The sequence below is a fragment of the Dioscorea cayenensis genome, chromosome 10, assembly GCF_009730915.1.
Source record: "Dioscorea cayenensis subsp. rotundata cultivar TDr96_F1 chromosome 10, TDr96_F1_v2_PseudoChromosome.rev07_lg8_w22 25.fasta, whole genome shotgun sequence".
Taxonomy (NCBI): domain Eukaryota; kingdom Viridiplantae; phylum Streptophyta; class Magnoliopsida; order Dioscoreales; family Dioscoreaceae; genus Dioscorea; species Dioscorea cayenensis.
Window position 1 is genome coordinate 10,855,460 of NC_052480.1, and position 23,026 is coordinate 10,878,485.

A 23,026-nucleotide genomic window follows, 5' to 3' on the forward strand; every position below is an offset into this window, starting at 1 on the left:
TATAGAAACTATAGTTTCGCACCGCTTTCCGTCGGTGAAGAATAACGGACTTTGATAAATCTGGCTCGGGTCACCGAGGGTAAACTTATGAGTTTTGATATTTGTCACGCCCCGAACCCAGCTCTATGGACCTGGGACGCCGACAAAAGGTCGTACACCTACAAGGCCGAAACCATGTAGGCATACAAGGCCTCAAAACCTGATCCAAAACAGAACAAATAATCAAACTCAGTGGATTGCAAAAAAACAATAAAAACTTATACAAATAAAACATAGCCCCACAAAAAAACGGGACTTAATACATGCTAATACTCGACGATTGTCTAACGATCCCCGCTAAGCTATCCGCCACTCAACTCTACTCTTGATCTGAAAAGATATTAAACAATAAATTATGAGCTTGACAGCCCAGTAAGCACCCACTAAAAAAATTATAGGGATCATTTGCAAAAAATCAAAAATTATCAAAATCAAAATCAGAAATCAAATTTATTTCAAATAAACATAGATGTCAAAACCATGCATATAGGTCCCCCAAACAACTATTGCCAAAACAAAATAACAGAACTCATATATTTATCCTCGGTGACCCGAGCCAAAATATCAGAACTCATAAGTTTACTCTCGGTGACCCGAGCCAGATTTATCAAAGGCCGTTATTCTTCACCGACGGAAAGCGGTGCGAAACTATAGTTTCTATATCAGAGTACATGTCGACACGGTCAGTGTTTAACCCCCAGTGACAGGGTTATTACAAAGTTAGTTTGGGGACTACGAGTACTTTGTCAAAATATTTCATGTTCACAAAACAATAAACTATCAAAATTCATACTGGGCAAAATGCAAGTAATTTGCAGTCACATGATCCCATTTTTATCATATCAAAATAATCCAGTTAATTGAATCCAAAATAGATAATAAAGAAAAACACAATAGTAATTAATCAGAAAGTATATAAATATATGGAATTCAAAAATTAAGTAATCCAAATGTAAATAAATTATTTAAACCTTTCAGATAATTCTAATCCAAAATAAAATATCATTAGCTGTAACTTTAAAATAATTTAAAATAATTCCAAAAATAATAATAAATAAATAATTCAAAATATAAATAAATACATAAAATCATTATTTTTCTCAAAATTTTTCAGATGTTCATAAAACTAAAGTATATACATATAATATGATTTATATGTAGGATACTTACCTGATTAAAAGCCAGATTTTTGAATTCTTACACCAATCGAGTATTTCTCAAGAAGTCCTAATTTGGGACTAACCGATCAGAATTACAAGTAAACAAATTCTAAAATTCACACAAATGCTAAAACAAATCAAACACTAACATTGCAAGCATAAGAAGCCACTTGGTGGTAGCGTGCTTTGGGTAAACGGAGGGGTTGACGAGCAACTCATCACACATGATAACGATGAGCACATCTACAACATCATTGGCACTTGTTCCTTGCTCTCAAGAAGGACGTAGAGATGGTCATGAATGGTAAACCAGTAGTCATCCCTTCTGATAACATAGCTACATCATGAAAATGTGATAGCCAACATTAATTATGCCAAATGATACACATGAACAAATGAAAAGACATAGTAACAACTCTTCCTAATTTAGAAAACCAACTATTAAACATATATTCTTCATAATGCATAGAAACATGTCATAATACACTGCAAAGTATTACCTATCTTCTTGTGTATTGAGATAGAGGTTGATGACTGCTTGTATTACTTCATCTCAACCAGTAAAACCATGGTCATTCTTTCTCCTTGTGAGGAAATATATTTTCATTTTTTTCCTCATCTTATGATGTTCCTGACTAGAGACAACCACATCCAATTACTTCCTTTTCTCATCACCATCATTGTTTATTTTATTTGCTGTTGATGACACATTGGTTGGACCATCGAATGGTACGAGTGCTAACATGCTAGGCCAAGTTGTGTATCATCATTTCAGTGAATGCTAGTGGATTAGTATAGGGATACTTTTGAGAAGTTTGCAATGCTGTGTTCTAGAGGTTCCCAAGAGATTAAATAAACAAAGAGTAGAAGGTTTAACTTAATACATATGAACTATGATATTCAAAACTAATTATAATGTCATCACAAGATTTATATGAACATCAAAATAAATGCCTATTAATAATAATAACAATGTATAATATAAATGAAATGCCCTAATACAAGTATTCTCGTCGGCATTCGAGGGCATAATCCTAACACCTTGCCCTTGCCCCTGTTGGCTCCATGAAAAGTTAAGGTGGTTCCTCCACCCGTCATTGTATGTGCTATTGTAAAGGTTGTTTGGATACCTGTTATTCTAACCAAAAAATCTACTTGCTCTGACAGTCCACCACTCAAATCAGTAGGGGCAACTCTACCCAACATGCGACCCCCATACCTCACAACTCATGACCGATGCTTTGGAAGGCATTTGTAAAGTATCCAACATCTTGTTAATTGCCTCAACCTGTGCTGCTAAAGTAGTTAAGACATCCACCTCATAAATACCGGGTGTCTTGGCTAGCTTGTTTGTCACGCCCTATCCCATGGGTCCCACACATGACATACCGCCACGACAACCCAGGGGAGGTCAAACACCTGCCTCAACCCTAAATTGCCGTAAGGCTATCCTATTCCCTGTACAAAATTCTATAACAAAAAGAAATAATTTAACAATGAGGACATACAACAACATTACTACACAAGAACAACATTGAAACACAAGATAAAAACATGGATAATCACAACACAAAAAGCCATAACAATAAGGATAATATTCCCCAAAACACTGGGTATAACTCTTATACATCACATAGTCATGACTGACACAACTAGGAATATCCAAGGGAAGTAAAACCAAATATGAAGGTATAACATCCTAGTGGATCCTTCTAATACATGCCAAAATGTTTAAGCATCATACACAGCTTAAGAAAATCACAAGATAAACTATGCCAAGCACTTCACGCTTTTACTCTCCTCCAATGCTATCACCTGGAAGGGAAAAGAAAAGGGGATGAGTAACCAAGTTATTCAGTGAGGGGCTAAACATGGAACTACATCTCATACATGATTGAATAAAAATAAAATGTCAAAATATGTTTCGATTCTCAAAATATTTAAAATACTTTAGATAACAAGTATAACATAAGAAATGCACAATGAACACCTTTTACATCATCATGGAATCCATGCAAGTATGAAACCCAAATTCATATATTTCTTTAATAACTCATAGCTCAAAATGTTTAGAAATAAATAAACCAACAATTTAAAATAGTCAATAGTATCACAACTAGTCTCAAAAACCCTCCATTCGCTAACCGTGGCCTCGGTTAGGTTAGGAGACACCAAGATGCACGTATCTTGGTGTTGGCCGTTGGGGAACCCGTGTGGTGACTCTGGGCACCGAACCCTGCACATCTTTCAGGCTCTCTACGCACCCCCTAAAAGGGTGAAACCTCATTTGAGTACTCCACGCTACCCCAACAAGGTCGCCCCGTGGAAACTCTAACCCTTACTGCAGTAGGTATTGGGGATCCCCTCATGTCACCATCAAAACATTTAGGGGTCGTTTGGTTCGTGGTAATGACATATTACCACGTAACGAGATTACCATGGTAATATGAGTGGGAATGTTATATGGTTGGGAAATATTGCGGTAATTTAATGTAACCATGTTTGGTTGGGAACTCTTATTACTGAGAATAGTTCATTACCGTGTTTAGTTGTCATGGTAATCAATTTGTTAAAATATAAAAATTTATAAGATTACCATGGTAATCCAAGATAGACACCAAATTTGGTGGTAATATGATTACCACTTTCTTGGTAATATTTATAAGTTGGTAATGTGATATTACCATCCACATTACCACCGGTGCAATGCCAAACGTGGTAATATTTTCAGATTACCACATAACAGGTGGTAATCTTTCTACATTACCGCGAACCAAACGACCCTTTTAACAAATATCTTGCCCATAGGCTCAGTATATAAATATCAACATGATAGCACAATTCTCATCAAGAGATCACAAGTTTTCATATATGCAACTTTCACTCCAAGAGTGAATAACTTGATTTTCACATCTTCAATAAAACCACTTTCATCAAGAACATCATACGAGTGTAATCTTTGAAAATATATTTCAAATATAACATCATCACAATGAATTTCAATTTGGTTTACACATGCCTTTTTAGTCATTATAAGAAGAATATCAAGTCTCTTGAAATACATAACTTGAAAACATATATTTCAAAACATAAGGTTTCCAAACCACAAATAATATATATAATCTTTAGCAACAATCATGAAATAATCCAAGCCATAAATCATCAATATTTCTAGATCCCATGGAAAACATTTCAAGAGTTTTAACAACAAGAAGTTTATCATTCAAAGGCAAACAATTTAAGTATTAGAAAGCATGCATAGCCCATGATTTAGTAAATCCCACTCACAAACTTGGCGAGCTAAAACACCCTGGTGTTACTTCTCCACCGGTTTTATCCCCTTGTTTGAAGTCTCACCTCCTAAAAGCATTTGAACAACCAAATAAGTAATGAAACCTCATCAATGACTTGATCAATTGAAATGAAGAACAAAGCTCAAAATGGGAAAATGAGTGCTTCTAGGGTTTGTTAAACACTCTAGCAAGAAGATCTAACAAGTATAAAACTCTCACAACCCTCAAAACTAACAAGAAAAGCAAAAGAAACCAAACTTGGTTTGGTGCTATAGTAACCCTAATTTAGAACATGAAAGATCTTTCTCAAATCTCAATGGATTCAAGATTATACAACTTCAATTTTCTTCTATTCTTTAAATCCAAACAAAACCCATGATTATCCATCAATAACTTTAAAGAAAATCCAAATAAGAGAAAGGGAGAAGAAGAGGATAAAATAAAACACATCCTTACCTCAAAGCTTCTCAAAACCCTAAGGAACAACACTTCTCAAGAAAGGAAGAAGAGATCTTCGGGTTTCTTCTTGATTCAAGGCAAGGGATGATGGGTTTGAGAAGTGGGGATGAAGGTTCTAGAGGAGGAGGAAAGTGGAAGAGGAAAGATTTCAAGGAAATGTGTAAAAAGAATGAGAAAAAAGATGAGAAAAAGGGCTTTTAAACCCTGAATTTATGCCCCAAATCGATCCCCGTATGGCCCCCATACGGCCCCATACGGCCCATCTGACCTAGTAGAAAATTTCTGGAATTTTCATACCAGGGTGTATCCAGCCCGTATGGACCCCGGTATGCCCATTCAGCCTATACAAAAATGGCTCTAAACGACTCAATTAGTGTCCGATTGACCTCATTTTTTATTCTAATGACTTGGGACACTCTTAAGCACACTCACACATTAAAATTACTCAAGATAACACATTGAAACATGAGGGAAAGAAAAATATATACATATATATATATATATATGAAAAAGTCGAATTACCACATTGTTCCTCTCAAAACTCCACTGATACCCATTAGTGGCTATCTCTTCGATCAAACTCTGAGCGAGCGACTTCAGGTTGCTTACTACATAATGATCCCCCGACTACTGCATCAAGCATCTATTTGGTAGCCACATTCAACCTGTTGTAAAAGATCTGGATTTGCATTCACTCAACAATTTCATGCTATGGGCACTTACTCAACATGTCCTTGTATCTCTCCCACGTATCATAGATAGTCTCAAACTCCAACTGCCTATAGGAAGAGATATCACTTCTAAGCTTGGTGATCTTGGTCGGAAGAAAGTATCTTGTGAGGAATGTCTCAGCTAACTGACCCCATGCAATGATAGATCTCGATGGCAAGGAACTTAGCCACTGCTTGGCCTCTCTTGACATAGAGAACAGGAACAGTCGAAGACAACCCGCATCCTTAAACACATTGTTTGCCTTGAATGTATCACATAACTCAAGGAAGATTGTCAAATGAACATAAGGGTCCTCATCCTGAAACCCATCAAATTGGCACATCTGCTGCACTATATGTATAAAGTTTGGCTTCAACTCAAAATTATTCACCACAAAGGGAGGGCGAACAATACTCAAACTAGATCCTTTCAAATTTGACGTTCATAATCTAAAATACCACTCTGCTGATTTCCTGCCATTGGTTCTGACTACTCTATCTCAACACTGATTTCTATTGCCCTCCTCTTCTTCTCTTTTCATATGCAAGCAAGGCTCGTTGAATAATTGGTTGGCGTCATCATGAGTGATGTACTTTAATGCATTATTGGTTGTAGTCATCAATCGATGGCTTATTTAGGTATTAATCTCATAGACGGGTATCTTACTTTTTCATCATGTTTATTATGTTTTGTCTTCTGGATTGATAATGTGTCACCTTCTACATCCATCATGTCTCCTTCAGAACATTCTCTATGAAAAGATTACATGTGTGGTTACTGATGCATTGGCATTTTCTTTTGGGTAAATTACCTAGTTGGTCACTAAAGTATTGCCCCATTCCTATTTGGGTCACTTACTAAAACAAATTCTATTTGGGTCACTTAACTAAGTAAATCATTCCAATCAAGTCACTATCACAGACGGCGTTAATGGAAGGCTGAGCTGAGCTGGCTTGCCACCTCACCATTGGTCTCGCCTCGTAAGCAATACCCAGACACTGTTCATCTCTCACCATTCCCCTCTTACATCCAAACAACTGCTTCATTTCCTTCCAAACTCCTCTCTTTCTCTTCTTCTTTATCTTCTCCATCTCTTCCTTCATCTTTTCAACCTTCATCTCCTCCTCCTCCTCCATTATCATCACCTTCTTCTTCCTCTCCTTCTCATTACTACTCAGCTTATCTCCATTAATGAGCATCTCCCTTATCTTCATGATCCCAATAAACAACACTTGAGTTACAAACCTCATTAGCAATCTCTCATTTTGTACAGCATGCACATAAGCTTTTTCAGACATTATCCTGTAACTCAACACTCTGCAAACTTCCTCTCCCTCCCTCTCACTCAGATCCCCATGAGCATTCAAGTATATACCCATCTCTCTATAAACTCCATCATAACACCTCCCAAAGGATCCAACAACACTCTCATTCTATCCATAAACTCCACAAACTTATCATTCCCCGAACTACCTTCTCTTGCCATCTCTCCTACATACTCCTTTATGATCTCAATTACAACCTCTGCTTTTTTTGCATTTGATTCAATTTCACTGCTTGCAATGAAATAAGCGAGTATTCTCTTAATGTACTCTATGTCATGGGTTAAAAGATTTTCAATGGAGACTTTAGTGAACTGCATGGCTATCATGGACTCAAGCCCATGAATGCATGACTTATTTGCATACACGTCAATACCGGCGCGTAGAATTTGAAGGTGATTTGATGCATGCATTGATCCTCTCTTTTTTGGTATTAACCCCACAATTGATTCAATGATCTTCTTGTTTTTGCTTCACAATTTGAAGGAGCTTGTTTTTTGAATTTGAATTGCCAATGAGGCTTGTAGCTCAAGTGTTGTTTATTGGGCAGATGAGGATAAGGGAGGTGCTCATTAATGGAGATGATAATGGAGGAGGAGGGGGAGGAGGAAGAGGAGGAGATGAAGGTTGAAGAGATGAAGAAGGAGATGGAGAAGATAAAGAAGAAGAGAAAGAGAGGAGTTTGGAAAGAGATGTAGGAGTTGTTTGGATGTAAGAGGGGAATGGTGAGAGATGAACAGTGTGCGGGTGTTGCTGACAAGGAGAGGCCAATGGTGAGGTGGCAAGGCAGGTCAGCCTTCCATTAACGTCGTCTGTGATAGTGACTTGATTGAAATGATTTACTAAGTTAAGTGACCAAAATAAAATTCTTTTTAGTTCAGTGACCCAAATAGGAATTGGCGCATAGTTTAGAGACCATTTGAGTCATTTACCCTTTTTGATGCTTTTTATCCACATGTCGAGATAGTTTCCGTTTTTTTTTACTCAATTTTATTTTTTATCTTCATAAAATATTCTGTAATTGCTGGATAATAAGTAATTAGCCTGTTCATTGGTAAGTTTTTGTAACTTTTATTGTATGGCAAAATATCCTTGAGCTCGCATACTTTTGACAGTATAATTATCACATTCTTCGTATTGTCTGCTTGTATCTACTCTAGCTTGAAAATCTTTTTTTTAACTAAATCCTAGTGTTGTCAAATGCTGACCGGGATACCACGGATGAAACTCCGCCATGGTGCTATTAGAATACTAATAGATATAAAATTTATATTTCTTCTGAGGATCCTTGATTAAAATAGTTTTTTTTTTTAATTTCAAAAAAGCAATATTGCAAAACTTGATACTTATCAATGGGGTATAGATTGCTAATTAGTCTAAAATAAAATAGTTCTTTTATTGGGATTCTTACGGGTAGAACGTGGATTATTCTTAGGGCAGGCGAGACTAATTGTTCGTCTGTCATTGCCCATCCTTCAATATTAATTGAATGATGAGGCTTTTACTCCAAAAAAAAAAGGTACTCATTTAATTGCTTAGTTTTGATAGCTTATTTGGCCTTAGCTTGTTGCTTTCCTTTTATAAGGGGGCTGTTAACTCCTTTATTTCTTGTTTGAAATTTTCTACTTGGAGAGGACAACATGTTTCGTTTGTTCCTTAATTATTTTTATGAAGCAAGTTCTTGAGTTAATGAGTCCGCAACACTCAACTTTAAAATTATATATGCATAATTCTGTAAGCCATCCCATCTTTAATTGCAAATAATTCTAACTTTTTTGTAATAATATTAATAATTCTTACTATTTGTATGCATAATAAATTTGTAGACTATTGGGTGAATTCCTTTCAAAATAACTATATATCTCAATCATCCACATAATATTTTTCTTAAACATGACTGAAGACACTAGATTTGTATCCAAAGAAGAAAGAATACGTTGCAGTCTATGATTTTTTTAATCTTCTTTGCAAATCAGCATTGCATTAAAAATAAAGTTTTATTGTATTCTCTTATTACTTTATTCATTATATTCTCGTCTTTTTGTGTTCCTATCTTATGCTTTTTAAATTAGTTCAAATGAATCCTAGTGTGCACACCATAGATACGATCTAAGGTTATAATGAGTAAGAATCAAGCTTATTAAAGCACTAGCTTCAGTTATCATTGTACTGATTAGGGAACAAGGAAAATATGCTAGTTTTAACAAAAAAGTGAATTTAGCTCACTCAAAACATATAGCACTTCCACGAGCTAGTTTAAAAATACAAGATATTAATAAGAATGAATTACTTTATAAGAGTTATATAAAAACCTCCTTAAAATTTGCAAAAGCACATCATTTGTGTAGTAAGTAACAACACATCTCTCTATGAAAATAACCAATTAAATTTAATAGTCTTGTATCTGCTTAACAAATTAACAATATATAAGAAAATAAAGCTTAGCAATATATAAGAAAATAAAGCTGATCTCATGGATACCCAAAACATATAGAACTAAAATAAATAATTAATAGACTAGAAAAATTATTGGAAACATTGGATATTAATAAAAATCGAGATTTAAAAGACCTAGTGCTAAAACTAAATACCTCCAAAAAATCAAATTGATATTCAAGACAAAATAGATTTAAACAAAATAGTTGAACAAAATATAAGAGTAGAAAATCAATTTAGAGACAAATTATCATTCCTATCAACTATAACATAAGCAAAAAACAATTTTAAATGTAATAATGGAAAACAGTAAGAAAGAAGTAACAAAAATTGCAGATGCAATACTAAAAGAAATAAAAAAAAAATTAAATGAAAAAACTCAAAATATAAGACACACTAGATACAAGAAAAATATTAAAACAAACAAGTAGAATTCTATACCTTAGATAAGCATTAAGATCTAAAAGTAGCTCTTCCGTAATTCCCGGTATAATTTAATGAATAGATGCTTAATCAATACAGGGTTTGACCCCTTTGAAAATAATCCAATAAATATAGTAACTATTTACATATTTTATATTTTATATCTAATTATATATATTAAAAATTATAATCAAACAAAATGTTAAAAAAGATTTTTTTTTTTTTTTACTAAGATAAAGCAACAAAAATTGGTCTAATGAGCACGATAAAAATAAAAAAGAATTGTAATTAAACTTTTTTTTAAGTGTCAATAATGACAGAACACGTAAAAATCCTCTTAAAATAATTACATTGCAATTTTTTTAATTTTATATAATTTTTATAATTTTGGAAACTTTATGTAAAACCTCAAAATTAAAAATGTAGATTGCTCTAATAAAATTGATGGTTTATTTATTTAGTTAACAAATACGAGGAATAAGAGTAAGGTGAATTTACTAGCAGATCAATAAATAATAATAATAATAATAATAAACAATTACATACAAGATTGATTTTTAAGGTTAACAAAAACCAATTATCGTATGATTTATTAGCACAAGTTTATTATGTAAGATGTTCATATTTTTAGTAATGAAACAAATTCGAACTTCAACTCATACAAAATGAGGGCATACGTGTGATAAAGTATTAACTCCACATTTATACACACCTTTGACATAACTTATCTATTTTATCAATAAATAAATAAACTTAGATTGAAACCATTATTGGTCCTTTAACTAGATCAATCATTGTGCCTTTCAAAATTAAAAAAATAAACCCATTTTGATACTCTATCAAAAGATAAACGTTCAGCTTGGATCTTCCATAATCTTTTAATAGCCACATGGCACACAATACACATAAAGTATCACATGACAATTTTGCCACGTGGCATGCTAGACATCGTCTTGAGCATACATACATACATTTATATATATATATATATATATAATTTTTGGAAAAACTAACATTACCACTAATTTTTTCCCCTAAAAACGTTACATATATTTTAAAATACTACTTAAACCATCATATCATCATTACCTCTTAACAACAAAGCCTGTACAATCCCCTAATGAAGTGCGACTAAAGAAGCAAAATAAATATTTCCGATTTTATTTAAAAGACCATAAAAAAAATATTTGTGATAATTGAATCCATTTCGCACAGAGGTGGCTTGTAACTGTTGAATCTCTCAGGTGTACCAGGCCATTAGTCGTTTATTAGGTGCACACCAGTACAGAACGAACCCCTCATACAAAAATATACCATTTTACAAAAACTTTAATACCATAAGTAGTTAGATTGTAGTAATATTAAACTCGCTAATAAGATCCTAAAATAAATAGTTAAATAGTTGAACTTATTAATAAGATCTTAAAATGAATAATTTCTTTACCTTGTAGTAGTGCTACTGAGCTAGTCCACAAGCACCCAGTTAAATTGCATGCATTATTTACAAGAGTAGCAGGATAGGAAACTCTGTTCAAAGATAAAGCATTCTTAATTGAAAAAAATGACTGAAAGCTACAAACCTACAATAAACTTGATATCAACCAACTCTTCAAAAACAACCAAAAAAATTGGCGCATCACCGGCTTCAAAACACAAGTAGAAAGAAACATAAGGAGGCAGCATATAAGCGAATGGAGTGAATTAGAGGAGGAGACCATGAAGTATCATCAGTGAAGGGAGATGGAGGACCAAAGCCGGGTGCAAAACCGCCATTGGCACCACCGATGCTGGGTGTTAACGGTGAGTTTTCCGGGGTATTGGTGTTGTTGGATTCATTTGGAGAACTTGGCATAGAGCCTCCAGCATTTCTGTTTAAATAATGATATGCTTAGAGCCGCAGCCAGAGAGTTCAGAAAAAGAATGACCAGTGAAGTCATACTGAAATACAGGAAAAATAAAAACAATACAAATTGGCTGGATATGCTTGAAATTGATTATTCTAACACGCAGTTAAATTGATTAGGACAAAGAACCATACTGGAGTTATACTTGGTCACTGAAGCATATTAGTGTAATAATTCCCTACTATAAGCTCCTATAATACGGGAATTATCACAATAATTTTAACTAATAATAGGCTGCATAAGCACAATTAAAACATAATCAGCAAAGGGCTTCTAGTCCACCACAATGTATGCCACCGATTTAAGTTGCTTTACAATATAAAATTTATCAACCAGAAACCAACAAAAAATGCAGTTATTTTGACCTAGTGATCAGGAGAGTAAAGCATGTAAGACGAATTATAGATACTTAAGCATACTTGGTTTTAGTGAAGCTCCTACATGAGGCAATATCACACAAATTTAGAGTAGCACCAAAACCAACTCAATGGAGGAGAAAACTGAGTAAATACTGAACTTGAAGGGAAACCGAAGAAAAAATTTTATTGGTACATCTCATTTTAGCTGCTTATCCATCTTATTTTCTTAATTTGACAAAAAAAAAAAAAACAACAACAAATCCCCGTCTTTTTTCATTTCTTGCTTCCATGTTCTTTCAATCTAGAAACTCAGAACCGGAGGCCCAGACTGAAAGTTCTTCATTTATTTCTTCAAAATCACAAAGTCCTAATCTTCTATGGAGATGCGATTTTATATTCATCCTGAATAAAATTTACAACCAGATGGAATCTGAAAGATCTCATACTGAATTTCACACATTATGTCGTGAAATGTAAGGACTAATATTTCTCTGTTACTGATCAAATGTGGTTAATTTATAGTCCAAAGTTGGAACTCTAAAAAAATACCAATTAAACTCAACAAAAATGACCAGAGAAACAAACCAAGGGTCGAATTGATCCATTAAGGTCAACATTGTATGCTATTCATGCTACACCACCATGGCTTATACATTATATCAAGGATTATACGAGGCTGTTACCTTAACAATAAACTTAAAGTCATGTTTATATGAATGCATAGGGATATTCTACATACATTTTAAATGAAACTTTTTGATAAACCCAAGAAAAGATTTCACTAACAATATGTATTCAAAGAACAAATTAGAGCAGATCAAGATTTCCTCTCCCAGTAGAAATCAAAAGACTTTTTTCTTTCCATGCTCATAATTTAGGTTTCATAAATTTGAAAATATGATTAGCAAGAGAGACATTGGTAGAACTTAACTATAGTTTAATTCAGGTTTAGAGTGATAAATGACATTGAAGTGTTATCTGCATACATAATGATGATTTTAGGAAGTTCTATGCACCTATAAACAACACAATGAGTAAAACGCTAGTGAAAATGATGCAAAGAAGAAGCTATATATCATCATTAAAACTTCAAATTAATTTAATAGAAACTAAATCCAATTATAGGGGTATATATGTACACGACAAAGACAAAGACCTATATAATTAAGTCTTAAAGACAGTCTTGGTCCTTATACATTATAATATTATTGTATAAACAAGTTATAGGAGTTAATGATGTAATTAAGTTTTTTTTTTTTAATTTATTGAAAACATGTAGAGGCTTTATTTCAACTTACAAGATAAAACATATCAACAGAAAATTTTGCTTAATGCATCACTTTAAATATAATCTGCTACAATTTTGGATACAAGCTTAATAACATGTTCCTCAACTTGAATTTACTTTATGTGAAAGTGCACTTTTGGTCCTCTAATTATACCCAAAATTATTTTGGTCCTCAAATTGGTTTTAAATTGCCAAAAAAAAAACACAGAAATGCCACTTGAAGAACAAACAGAAGATTCAAACCCTTTTGTTCCTCCACTTGAATTTACTTTATGTGAAAGAGGTTTTTTTTTACAGGGGCAAAAAACAAAACCCTTTAGTTAGAGTATTTATACGCGCATTATTAATTTGTACATATTTAAAACCTTTTGGAGTCTGAAACTTCGAGTCAGCAATTCATCACTGAGTTAGGCACAATGGAATCAGACATGAATGGCTCCATCGATACCAACAAGCTCGCAGATTCAAACCTTCCAATTCCCTCCTCCAATAGCCCACCATCTCCGTCTCGTTCTCTGATCCCATCTTCAAGGTTGATCTTCTTCCCCAATGCTAATGTCTTCGCCGAGCTTACCACCGATCAGTTTAATGCTCTCATCTTTCGATTTCTTCAGGAAAAAAGGTTCGTGTTTGATTTAATTTGATTTCTTGGACCTTGTTGATGTTCTTGTTGATGAGCTTTAGTTTCTCTTGAGATGTTTGTCTGGTTTCGTTTTATTCTTTCTTTTTCTGGATCTTTGATGCTGAATTTGGTTTCTAGAGCTTGGATTCCTTGTGTAACTGGGTCTTGAATGGTGAATTTGAAGTCTTTTTTGGCATTTATCTGTTTGTTCTTCTCTTGTTTGGACTATTATCAAATGTTCCTCCATTTAAATATTTTTTTTTACTTCCACATTTTGTTGAACATATAGAATTTATGCATATCTGTTAAATTTCAGATTTAGTTTTTCAAACATTCGTTAGATTTGAGTTGCTAATTTCTAACATTGGGTATCAGAGCCATATTTGCCTCTGCCTTGATATGTGTCTTATGTTTGGGTGTTTATTTGAATTTTGCAAACTAATAGTAGTGGTCTGTGGTTAAATTGTTATTATCCTAATGCTTATATCTTGAAGTTTGCTAGTAGAAAATTGATCCATGTGTGTGAATCTATTTATTCATGAACCGTCTAATGCCTAGTGATCTACATTTTGATTAATCAAAGGCCAGCCACAACATCTTTTGATTAATTATATGCAGCAAGTCATCATGGTCATGTAAAGTATATGTCATCAGCTTGTGATTAATTGTATGTAATACAACAAAATTATCCCACAAAAGTTTTGTTGTATTTGTATGATTAATTAGGATGAAATATCATGTAATTTTTCTTAATTTGCCCATAAGGATTAAAAAATGGAATTAATTTGATATTTTCATCATGAAAGACAAATGAATCATTAATTTTGGAATTTAGCCCACATGTAATTCTTATTGTTTGATTTATTCTTTGTATCACATGTTTTACATTGGTAAAACATGATATATGTTTATTTGCCTCAAAATCTGTAACATATTAAGCATGTACAATAATTGGTTTAGCAGTTATTTAACCTGTGAATTTCTTTGACATAAAATGTGATATTCCTAAATTAAAAGATGATAATTATAAAGTTATGAAGAAGAGAATTCTTCTTCATTTAAGGTGAATGGGCATTGATTATGCAATTAGGAAGGATGAACCACCTCCCATTAATGAATCCAACCTTTCAGATGAGATTGATCTTTATGAAAAATGGGAGCGATCTAATCGCCTTAGTGTGATGTTTATAAAGACTAATCTCGGTTGGTTTTCATGTGTTAGAGTTATGTTATAGTTTATATTTGGTTAATGGGCCATACTGGGCCCATACCACAAAACCCTAGTATTTCTCTATATATATCCTTGTACTTATTTACTAATGAAATATACAAATTATTTCTCCTATTCTCACATGGTACCAGAGCTCTAGGTTAAACCCTAGCCGCCACCCAAAACCCTCGCCGCCGCCACCGCCACTCCAAACCCTAGTCTTCCACCCACCGCCGCCACCTCTACCACCAGCCGCTGTTCATCTATTGCCGTTCTCGTTGGTCTATGGTCACCTGGTGATGTTCCTCAGCCCTCACCAGTGATGCCCTTGTCGTGTTGCTGAAGGATTTGTCTTGTCGTCGTCATGTCTTCGTTTCATGATTCTTTAGTTAAGAATCTCCATTGTACCTCGCAAAAGTTGGATGGAATGAACTATGTTTTTTGGGCGCAAAGTTTTGAGCAGTTCCTTATGGCTTATAAGAAATCATCGTACCTCACGGCAGATCCGCCGGACTCGAAAGATGCCAAGTATGCTGATTGGCTTGCTGAGGATGCTGCAGTGCGCTCATGGTTGACCGGTAGTATGGAGTCGGATATTGCCCGAAGTGTGGTGATGTTGACTACTGCAAAGGCAATTTGGGAGATGTGCAGATTGACATATGGAAATGAAAATAATATCTATCGTGTTTTTGAGTTGTATGAGCAACTGTTTACAGCCCGTCAAGGCGATCGTACCGCCCCTTAGTTCTTCACTCACATCCGTAGCCTGTTGGATGAGCTAGATATTTACCGACCCATTAGTTCTTGATCCGCCACCCTTCGCATTACCGGGAATGAAGTTGCAGTCATCGTGATATCTTTCCCGGGCTCCCCGCTGAGATGCAAAACCAGAGTGAAGGGCTCGATTCTCGAGTTCCGAGAGAATGCCCGATCTTGCTCGCTGCTTATGCTCGCGTCCCTTCGCCTGCCTTCTACATCCACATCTCCATCGCCTGCTGTGTCCTCCGATCAGTCCGCTTTGCTAGCTTCTCGTGGGCGTGGTGGTAAAGGCTCCTCTCGTGGTGGTCGAGGAGCCGGCCGTGGTGATTCTCGGAATAGGTTTGTGTGTACTTTTCCGTCGACGGCTAGGCCACACTGAGGATCGTTGTTGGGATAAGCATGAGTCGCCTCAGCATGGCCAATGCTAGTACCGAGGTGGTCGATCCGTCACCCACTTCTAGTGCTCGAATAGCCACTATCTCTCGGTCGACTTTGACGGTTCCAGCAGACTCATGTGGCAGCGTCTCACACCACGCCTCTTCTTCCGCTTTCCTCGGGTAATGCCTTTCTTGCTTCAAGGGACAGCTCTGGATTATCGACTCGGGGCCTCTTCTCACATGCAGTGTACAAAAATCTTTTTTTCCAAAAATCTTTCTCCATCTATTTTTCATTCCGTGGCAATCCTGGATGGACGATCGTGCTTAGTGTCCGGAGAGGGAGTCGCGAGCTTCCTCTCGGCTTAGACTAAATGATGTTCTTTTATGTACCGAATTTCCGTCAACTTGCTATCTCGTTTACGCGATCACCAAACATTTGAATTGTAGTGTATCATTTTTCCCTTTTCACTGTATTTTTCAGGATCTGCAGACAGGGAAGAGGATTGGTTTGGGGCGTAATCGTGGTGACGGCGTATATACGTTGGTGCGTGATGATATTCCTCGTGGTTTAGCAGCATCTGTTTCTGACTCCGAGTCATCACTCATATGGCACTGTAGATTGGGTCACACTTCTCTTAGTCGTCTTCAGCAAACTTTGCCTTGGATTCGGGTCGAGTCGTTTCAATGTGAGTCGTGTCAGTTGGGTAAACATCATCGTGCTACCTTTAAACGTTCTACTCTAGTGTCTAGTCGGTCGTTATTTGATTTAGTTCATTGTGATGTTTGGGGACCTTCTAAGGTCGCGTCTATTTCCGGGTCATCGTTACTATGTTGTGTTTGTTGATGATTTTTTTCCCGAGTGTCTTGGGTATATTTGTTAAAAAGACCGCTCGGTTCATTAGCGATGTCCTTCAAAAAAATTCATTTTGGAAATAAAAAATCAATTTTCCATTGTTCTCAAATGTCTTCGCACCGATAATGCTTTAGAATTTGTCTCTTCACGTCAGAAATTCTTTATGTAGCGTCCCTTTGGGATTATTCATCAAACCACCGTCCACACACTTCTCAACAAAATGGAGTAGCTGAAAGAAAGCATCGTCACATCTTGGATGTTGCACGCACTCTCTTGGTAGAGCGTAATGTTCCTATGTATTTGTGGTCTGATGCTATCTTGACTGCAGTCTATCTTATTAATCGTATGCCTTCTGCACCCTTAGGGGGAGAGGTTCCTTTACGTCGTCTTCTACCTAATACCGAGTTGTTTCACTTATCCCCTCGTGTTTTCGGTTGTGTTGGTTTTGTTCAAGATTTAACTCCTAGTTTGGACAAGTTGCGCCCACGTGCGCTTAAATGTGTTTTTGTTGGTTATTCCCGCGCCCTAACGTGATACTCGGGTTGTTTCATCCGACTAGTCGGAAGTATTTTGTGTCTATGGATGTCACGCTTTTTGAGTCTCAATCATTTTTTTCTCCGATTCGCTTTCTCATGATATGTTAACTACGCTATCCGATATTGTTCTCCCATCCCTGCTCCCTCGGTCCCCTCCGCCTGCCTATGCCTAGTGTGACGCCCTCCATCTGGATACGGATGTTGGTCGCTTTTGGGACGAGTTTATCATCGACGCCAACGTCTACCAGCGCCAGCTCCGCCCCCTCCGGTCCTCTCCCGGACCATGCAGATCCGTCTCTTGATCTTCCCATCGCTTTTCGCAAAGGTATTCGTTCTTGTACTAAACATCCCATCTCCCTTTTTGTTTCTTATGATAATCTTCACCCGTCCTTCCGCACATTTGCTCTTTCCTTGTCTCATCGAGTCAATTCCCGTGAACTACGGGATGCGCGCTTTGCTTCCACAATGGCAAACGGCAATGGATGAGGAAATGGAAGCCTCGAGATCTCGTGGTACATGGGCGCTGTGCCTCGCCTGCGATGCCGAAAGATCGTCACTGCCGATGGGTCTCTCTGCTCAAGCACAAAGCGGGTGGTACAGTTGATCGCTACAAAGCCCAGTTAGTGGGCCGTGGTTTTACTCAGACTTATGGTGTTGATTATGCTGAGACTTTTTCACCAGTTGCTCGTCTGAATTCCATTCGCGATTCTACCGCTTCGGTAGCTATGAATCGATCATGGACACTCATCAACTTGATGTGAAGAATGTCTTTCTCATGGAGACTTAGTTGAGACAGTGTTTATGGAGCAACCTCCGGGGTATGTTGCTCAGGGGGAGAATCTAGTCTGTCAGCTCAAGAAAGCGATCTATGGTCCGAAAACAAAGTCCTCGTGCATGGTTTGACAAATTTAGTGTAATTGCAATCTGCAGATGGTTTTCGCAGTGTAATGTGGATCATTCCGTGTTCTATAAGAACACTTCATCCGGTTGTGTTGTACTTGCGGTATATGTCGATGACATCTTGTTGACGAGTAGTGATCGCCAGGGAATTCAGAGAACTAAGGAGCATTTAATGAAACATTTCGTTACACGAGACATGGGACTACCCGGATACTTCCTTGGTATTGAGTTCTGCATATGCCAAAGGAAAGATGACGCCTCACATGGAAATATGTGTTGGACTTACTTGAGGAGATCGGTTTATTGGGTTGTAAAACCGGAGAATACACCTATCGAAAGGGCGATCCACCCTTTTGGGAGACATATTCCCCATTTCTCAAAGATCCCGGGTCAATACAGACGTTTGATCTGGCAAGCTCATTTATCTAACTATTACTCGTCCTGATATATGTTACGCAGTTGGACTCCTGAGTCAGTTTATGCATGAGCCACGAGAAGTTCACCGGGCGAGTGCCTCGAGGGTTCTTGCGATATGTTAAAGGAGCTCCCCTGAGAAAGGTCTTCTACAAAAATCATGGTCACCTAGACGTTACAGCATATTCTAACTCGGGTTATGCTGGTGATAGAGGAGACAGAAAGTCTACGTCGGGCTTCTGTACGTATGTCGGTGGAAACTTGGTTACTTGGCGAAGCAAGAAACAAAATGTGGTTTCGAGATCAAGTGCAGAAGCAGAGTACAGATCGATGGCACAGACAGCTTGTGAGATGGTTTGGGTGCAGTCTTTTCTATCTGAGTTGGGATTCCCTATCACAATACCTATGCAGATGTTGTGTGATAACCAGACCGCCATCTTCATTGCAAATAATCCAACATTCCATGAGCGTACCAAGCATGTGGAGGTTGATTGTCACTATGTTCATGATATTGTACTAAAGGGAGTCATCTCTACGCCGTATAACCAGTCGTCTGAGCAACTGGCGGATATCTTCACCAAAGGTTTAAATGTTAAAGTCTTTAGTAATCTATGTAACAAGCTGGGCATGCTCGATATATATGCTCCAGCTTGAGGGGGAGTGTTAGAGTTATGTTATAGTTTATATTTAGTTAATGGGCCATATTGGGCCCATACCACAAAACCCTAGTATTTCTCTATATATATCTTTATACTCCTTTACTAATGAGATATACAAATTATTTCTCCTATTCTCACAAAGGATCAAACTGATTTTTGGTGTATTGTTTTGGTGAATTGTTTGGGGAACAAATGTGGACTTTTACCTTTATTTCAACAGTAGAGTTGTAATTTTGCTATTTCCTTTCCATTCCACTCTACACCTTAATTTTTTTTCTTTTTGATTTTCAAACACAATTTTAATTTTTTTTCAGTACCTTGGATGATTCATGTCTTTTTAAAATCAATATATTTTTACATTTTTTGAACTTAATAAAATGATTCTCATTTTTCTAATCATTTTAATTCTTATTTTCACATAATTTCATAACTTTATTATAGATTTGAATATGATATAAATCCCCTACACAAAGTTCAATTTTTCTAATATATCTACATATATATGTTCAAATATGTATGTATTTATGTATATTAACCTTTTCAATGTGCATATACTTTTTGGTTATATCCATATATACATGTCCAGGTTTCAATAGATTCAAGTTTCCCCAATTCATGATTACTTGCCATTCTTATCCACGTCCCACTAACACTATTTAGCAAACGTGAATCATCAACACCTATATATTTCTACATCAAAACTAGAAATATTTCAACATCACAGGTAAGCCAACTTAGCAACTTATGCTATGACATCAGATCAAACAAAATCAAAAGACAATATTTTGGAAAATATTTTTTATTACATGCTACTCAACCTAAGCTCATTCAACCAAACCAAAAGACAGAAATAAATCACATGTTTGAGACTGTTCGTCATTAGGGTGCCTTATAACTTGAGATACAAATGCAAAAATATAAATACAAAGTATTCTGAGTAAATTGAACATTTTTAAAATATTAAGAGAAAAATTATTTTAATCCAACAATAGTTCATTACTTCTAGTGGAGTTCAATTGAATTTGTATAAAAACTAAGACTAATTTCCACCACCAATGTGACAAAGAACATTTCAAACATAAGGAAAGAGCCTAGTCTATGCATAGATACGGAAAGGTACAACTATTTGCAATGAGAAAATCACCAAATAATAAACCACAAGAATATATATATATATATATATCAAAGGAAAAGATAGTAGCCACACCTGCGAGATGATGGGTACGTGCAAGATCCATAACCTGAAACCAATTAAAATCAACTTATAAACAAAACCTTAACATTAAAAATTTATCAGATAAATGCATTGGATGGAGGAGGAGGAGAAGAAGAAGATGGAAAAAATAAAAGAGACGGATATTGAAAACAAACCAAAAGAATATAGTTGTTTGCTGTTGAATCTAATTGTCGGAGAAAAGGAAAAACTTTATAATTTTACCGAGAATTCTAATTTTACTTAAACTATTAATTATGAGAAATGCTCAACACTAATTTTGTTTAAAGGTATAATAATATATATACTACCTTTTGTAAATCTTTTTTTACAATTTCGTAAATTTCTTAACATTACCGCCACATAAACATAAAAGGACTTAAAAGAATTCGGAGCATGACAGTAATTAAACCATAGCCCACAGTCTTCATAATTAGTTAATTACAGCCAGAACATAGCTTTACTTATTCAAAAAAGAATAAAACCATGGAATCGATTCCCAGACAAATTATTCCCCTAATATCCCATCTAAAACCTTTTAATAGTGCCCCGACTCTTTTTTTGCTGAAATTTATGAAATATAAAGCATAAAAAATCATTAAAAATTTGCTTTTTTTTAAGTCTCCGAACTGGCAGCTTTCACTCTTCAAAACCTCCTCAACTACGTTTCCACGTTCTCTTATGTCGTTTCCCTTACTATTTCTGACTTGTTTCCCAAAATCAGATATTCAAAACACTACAAATCAAGAAAAAAAAAAGACAACGAAAAGATTCATAACCCAATGCGAAAGATATTGGTACAGGAAGTTTAAATTCCGGACACAACAATACTAGCAACGGATACCCCATAAAAATAATAATAATAAATAATAATAATAATAATAATAATAATAATTTTTTTGACAAATTAATAATAATAATAATAATAATAATAAAAAGAAAAAAATCTTGCGTTTCACTTTTAAATATGTGTTTCCCCGCAACTCAATATACGTTTCCCCACCTCGCCTACACCGATTCGGTAACTTACATCCATAACCAAAAACAGAAGATTTCCTAGAAAAAATGAAAAAGAAAAAAGAAAAAAAAGGAAACTACAAGGAAAAAAATTGCTTTTTTATTCTTAAAAATCTTAGAACGGATTCCTTTCTGAAATTACATTTCGCCGTACATTTCACATTTTTATTACTGTGAAGCAGAGTACCAATTCAGTAAATTCATATTTCAAAATCTGCTGCACACGTTTCCCTAATCTCTGAATGTCATTTCTCCGATACTAAAAAAAACACAAAAGATTCTCCCAAATATGAAAAGGAAAACCAAAAGAGAAAAAGAACAAATGGCCTCCTTCTGTTCAAAAGCTCAAAATACGAAAAAAAAATTCAAAAACCCAAAAGTAATTTCTCGAGATGCCCCCAAATTCTCATCGGACGATCCAAATCGAAAGAAATCAGGAAGAGAGAGAAAGAGAACGAACTAGGGTCGGTGATGGAGGTGGTGGCGGTGCCGGCGAAGTCACAAGACCCGGGCGCCTGTCCGGAGCGCTGGAAGCAGCTGTTGAACGCATAGGAGGCGTGAGCAGCCAGAGAGTTAGGGAGATAGCAGAGGCCGTCGATCTGGATCGGAACGCAATCGGCACCTCCAGGCCCGCAGGCGTAATCCAGCGCCACCTGCAAAGCCTTAGCCGTAGCGGAGCTCACCGCCACGCACCATGTGCCCCCTTCGGCGATCCCCATAAACCCTATCCCTCCCATCATCGTGAGCACTCCCACCACTGCGCGCACCGCCAGTGAATTCACCCCCATTTCCCCTCGCTATTTCGCCTTTCTTCTTTTGTTTTTTGTGTTTAATGCTTTATATCGGGAGGGCATTTTCGTGCTCAAGTCCCTGTTACTTTGTGAAATTGGATAAAACCCGAAATACCATATATACCCTTTTATTATTATTACACAAACTAGATAAGGATCAGTTTAGATTTGGTATGAAGTTGAGCATCTCAGGTATTTTTCTAATTTGCTTTAAATAAATAAATAAATAAAAGCATAAAAAAAATGTGATTATATCATTGGAAAAAACACATGTTATCTTC

At 35.9% G+C, this 23,026-nt stretch overlaps 1 protein-coding gene and 1 non-coding gene across 2 annotated transcripts; one reads left to right on the forward strand and one right to left on the reverse strand.

The window, feature by feature from the left end:
- Nucleotides 1-5,657: 5,657 nt before the first annotated feature.
- LOC120271382 lies at nt 5,658-5,759 on the forward strand. Its single transcript, XR_005539993.1, has one exon. It is a non-coding gene; the product is annotated as a small nucleolar RNA R71 (small nucleolar RNA).
- A 5,506-nt stretch (nt 5,760-11,265) lies between these two features.
- LOC120270821 (PLASMODESMATA CALLOSE-BINDING PROTEIN 3-like) lies at nt 11,266-22,768 on the reverse strand. The gene is made up of 3 exons (XM_039277886.1): nt 22,415-22,768; nt 20,932-20,965; nt 11,266-11,711 (listed from the first exon to the last, which is right to left on the reverse strand). The coding sequence occupies exons 1-3, from the start codon at nt 22,740-22,742 to the stop codon at nt 11,489-11,491; spliced, it is 585 nt and encodes a 194-aa protein (XP_039133820.1). The 5' UTR covers nt 22,743-22,768; the 3' UTR covers nt 11,266-11,488.
- Nucleotides 22,769-23,026: the final 258 nt, after the last annotated feature.

What these genes read in the sequence shown, in the direction of transcription:
- LOC120270821 (XM_039277886.1), bottom strand. Translation starts at nt 22,742, where the DNA reads ATGGGGGTGAATTCACTGGCGGTGCGCGCAGTGGTGGGAGTGCTCACG. An exon ending in CACCTCCATCACCGACCCTA is followed by an intron (nt 20,966 to 22,414) that starts GTTCGTTCTCTT and finishes AATTGGTTTCAG; the next exon opens with GTTATGGATCTTGCACGTAC. An exon ending in ACGTACCCATCATCTCGCAG is followed by an intron (nt 11,712 to 20,931) that starts GTGTGGCTACTA and finishes TTATTTAAACAG; the next exon opens with AAATGCTGGAGGCTCTATGC.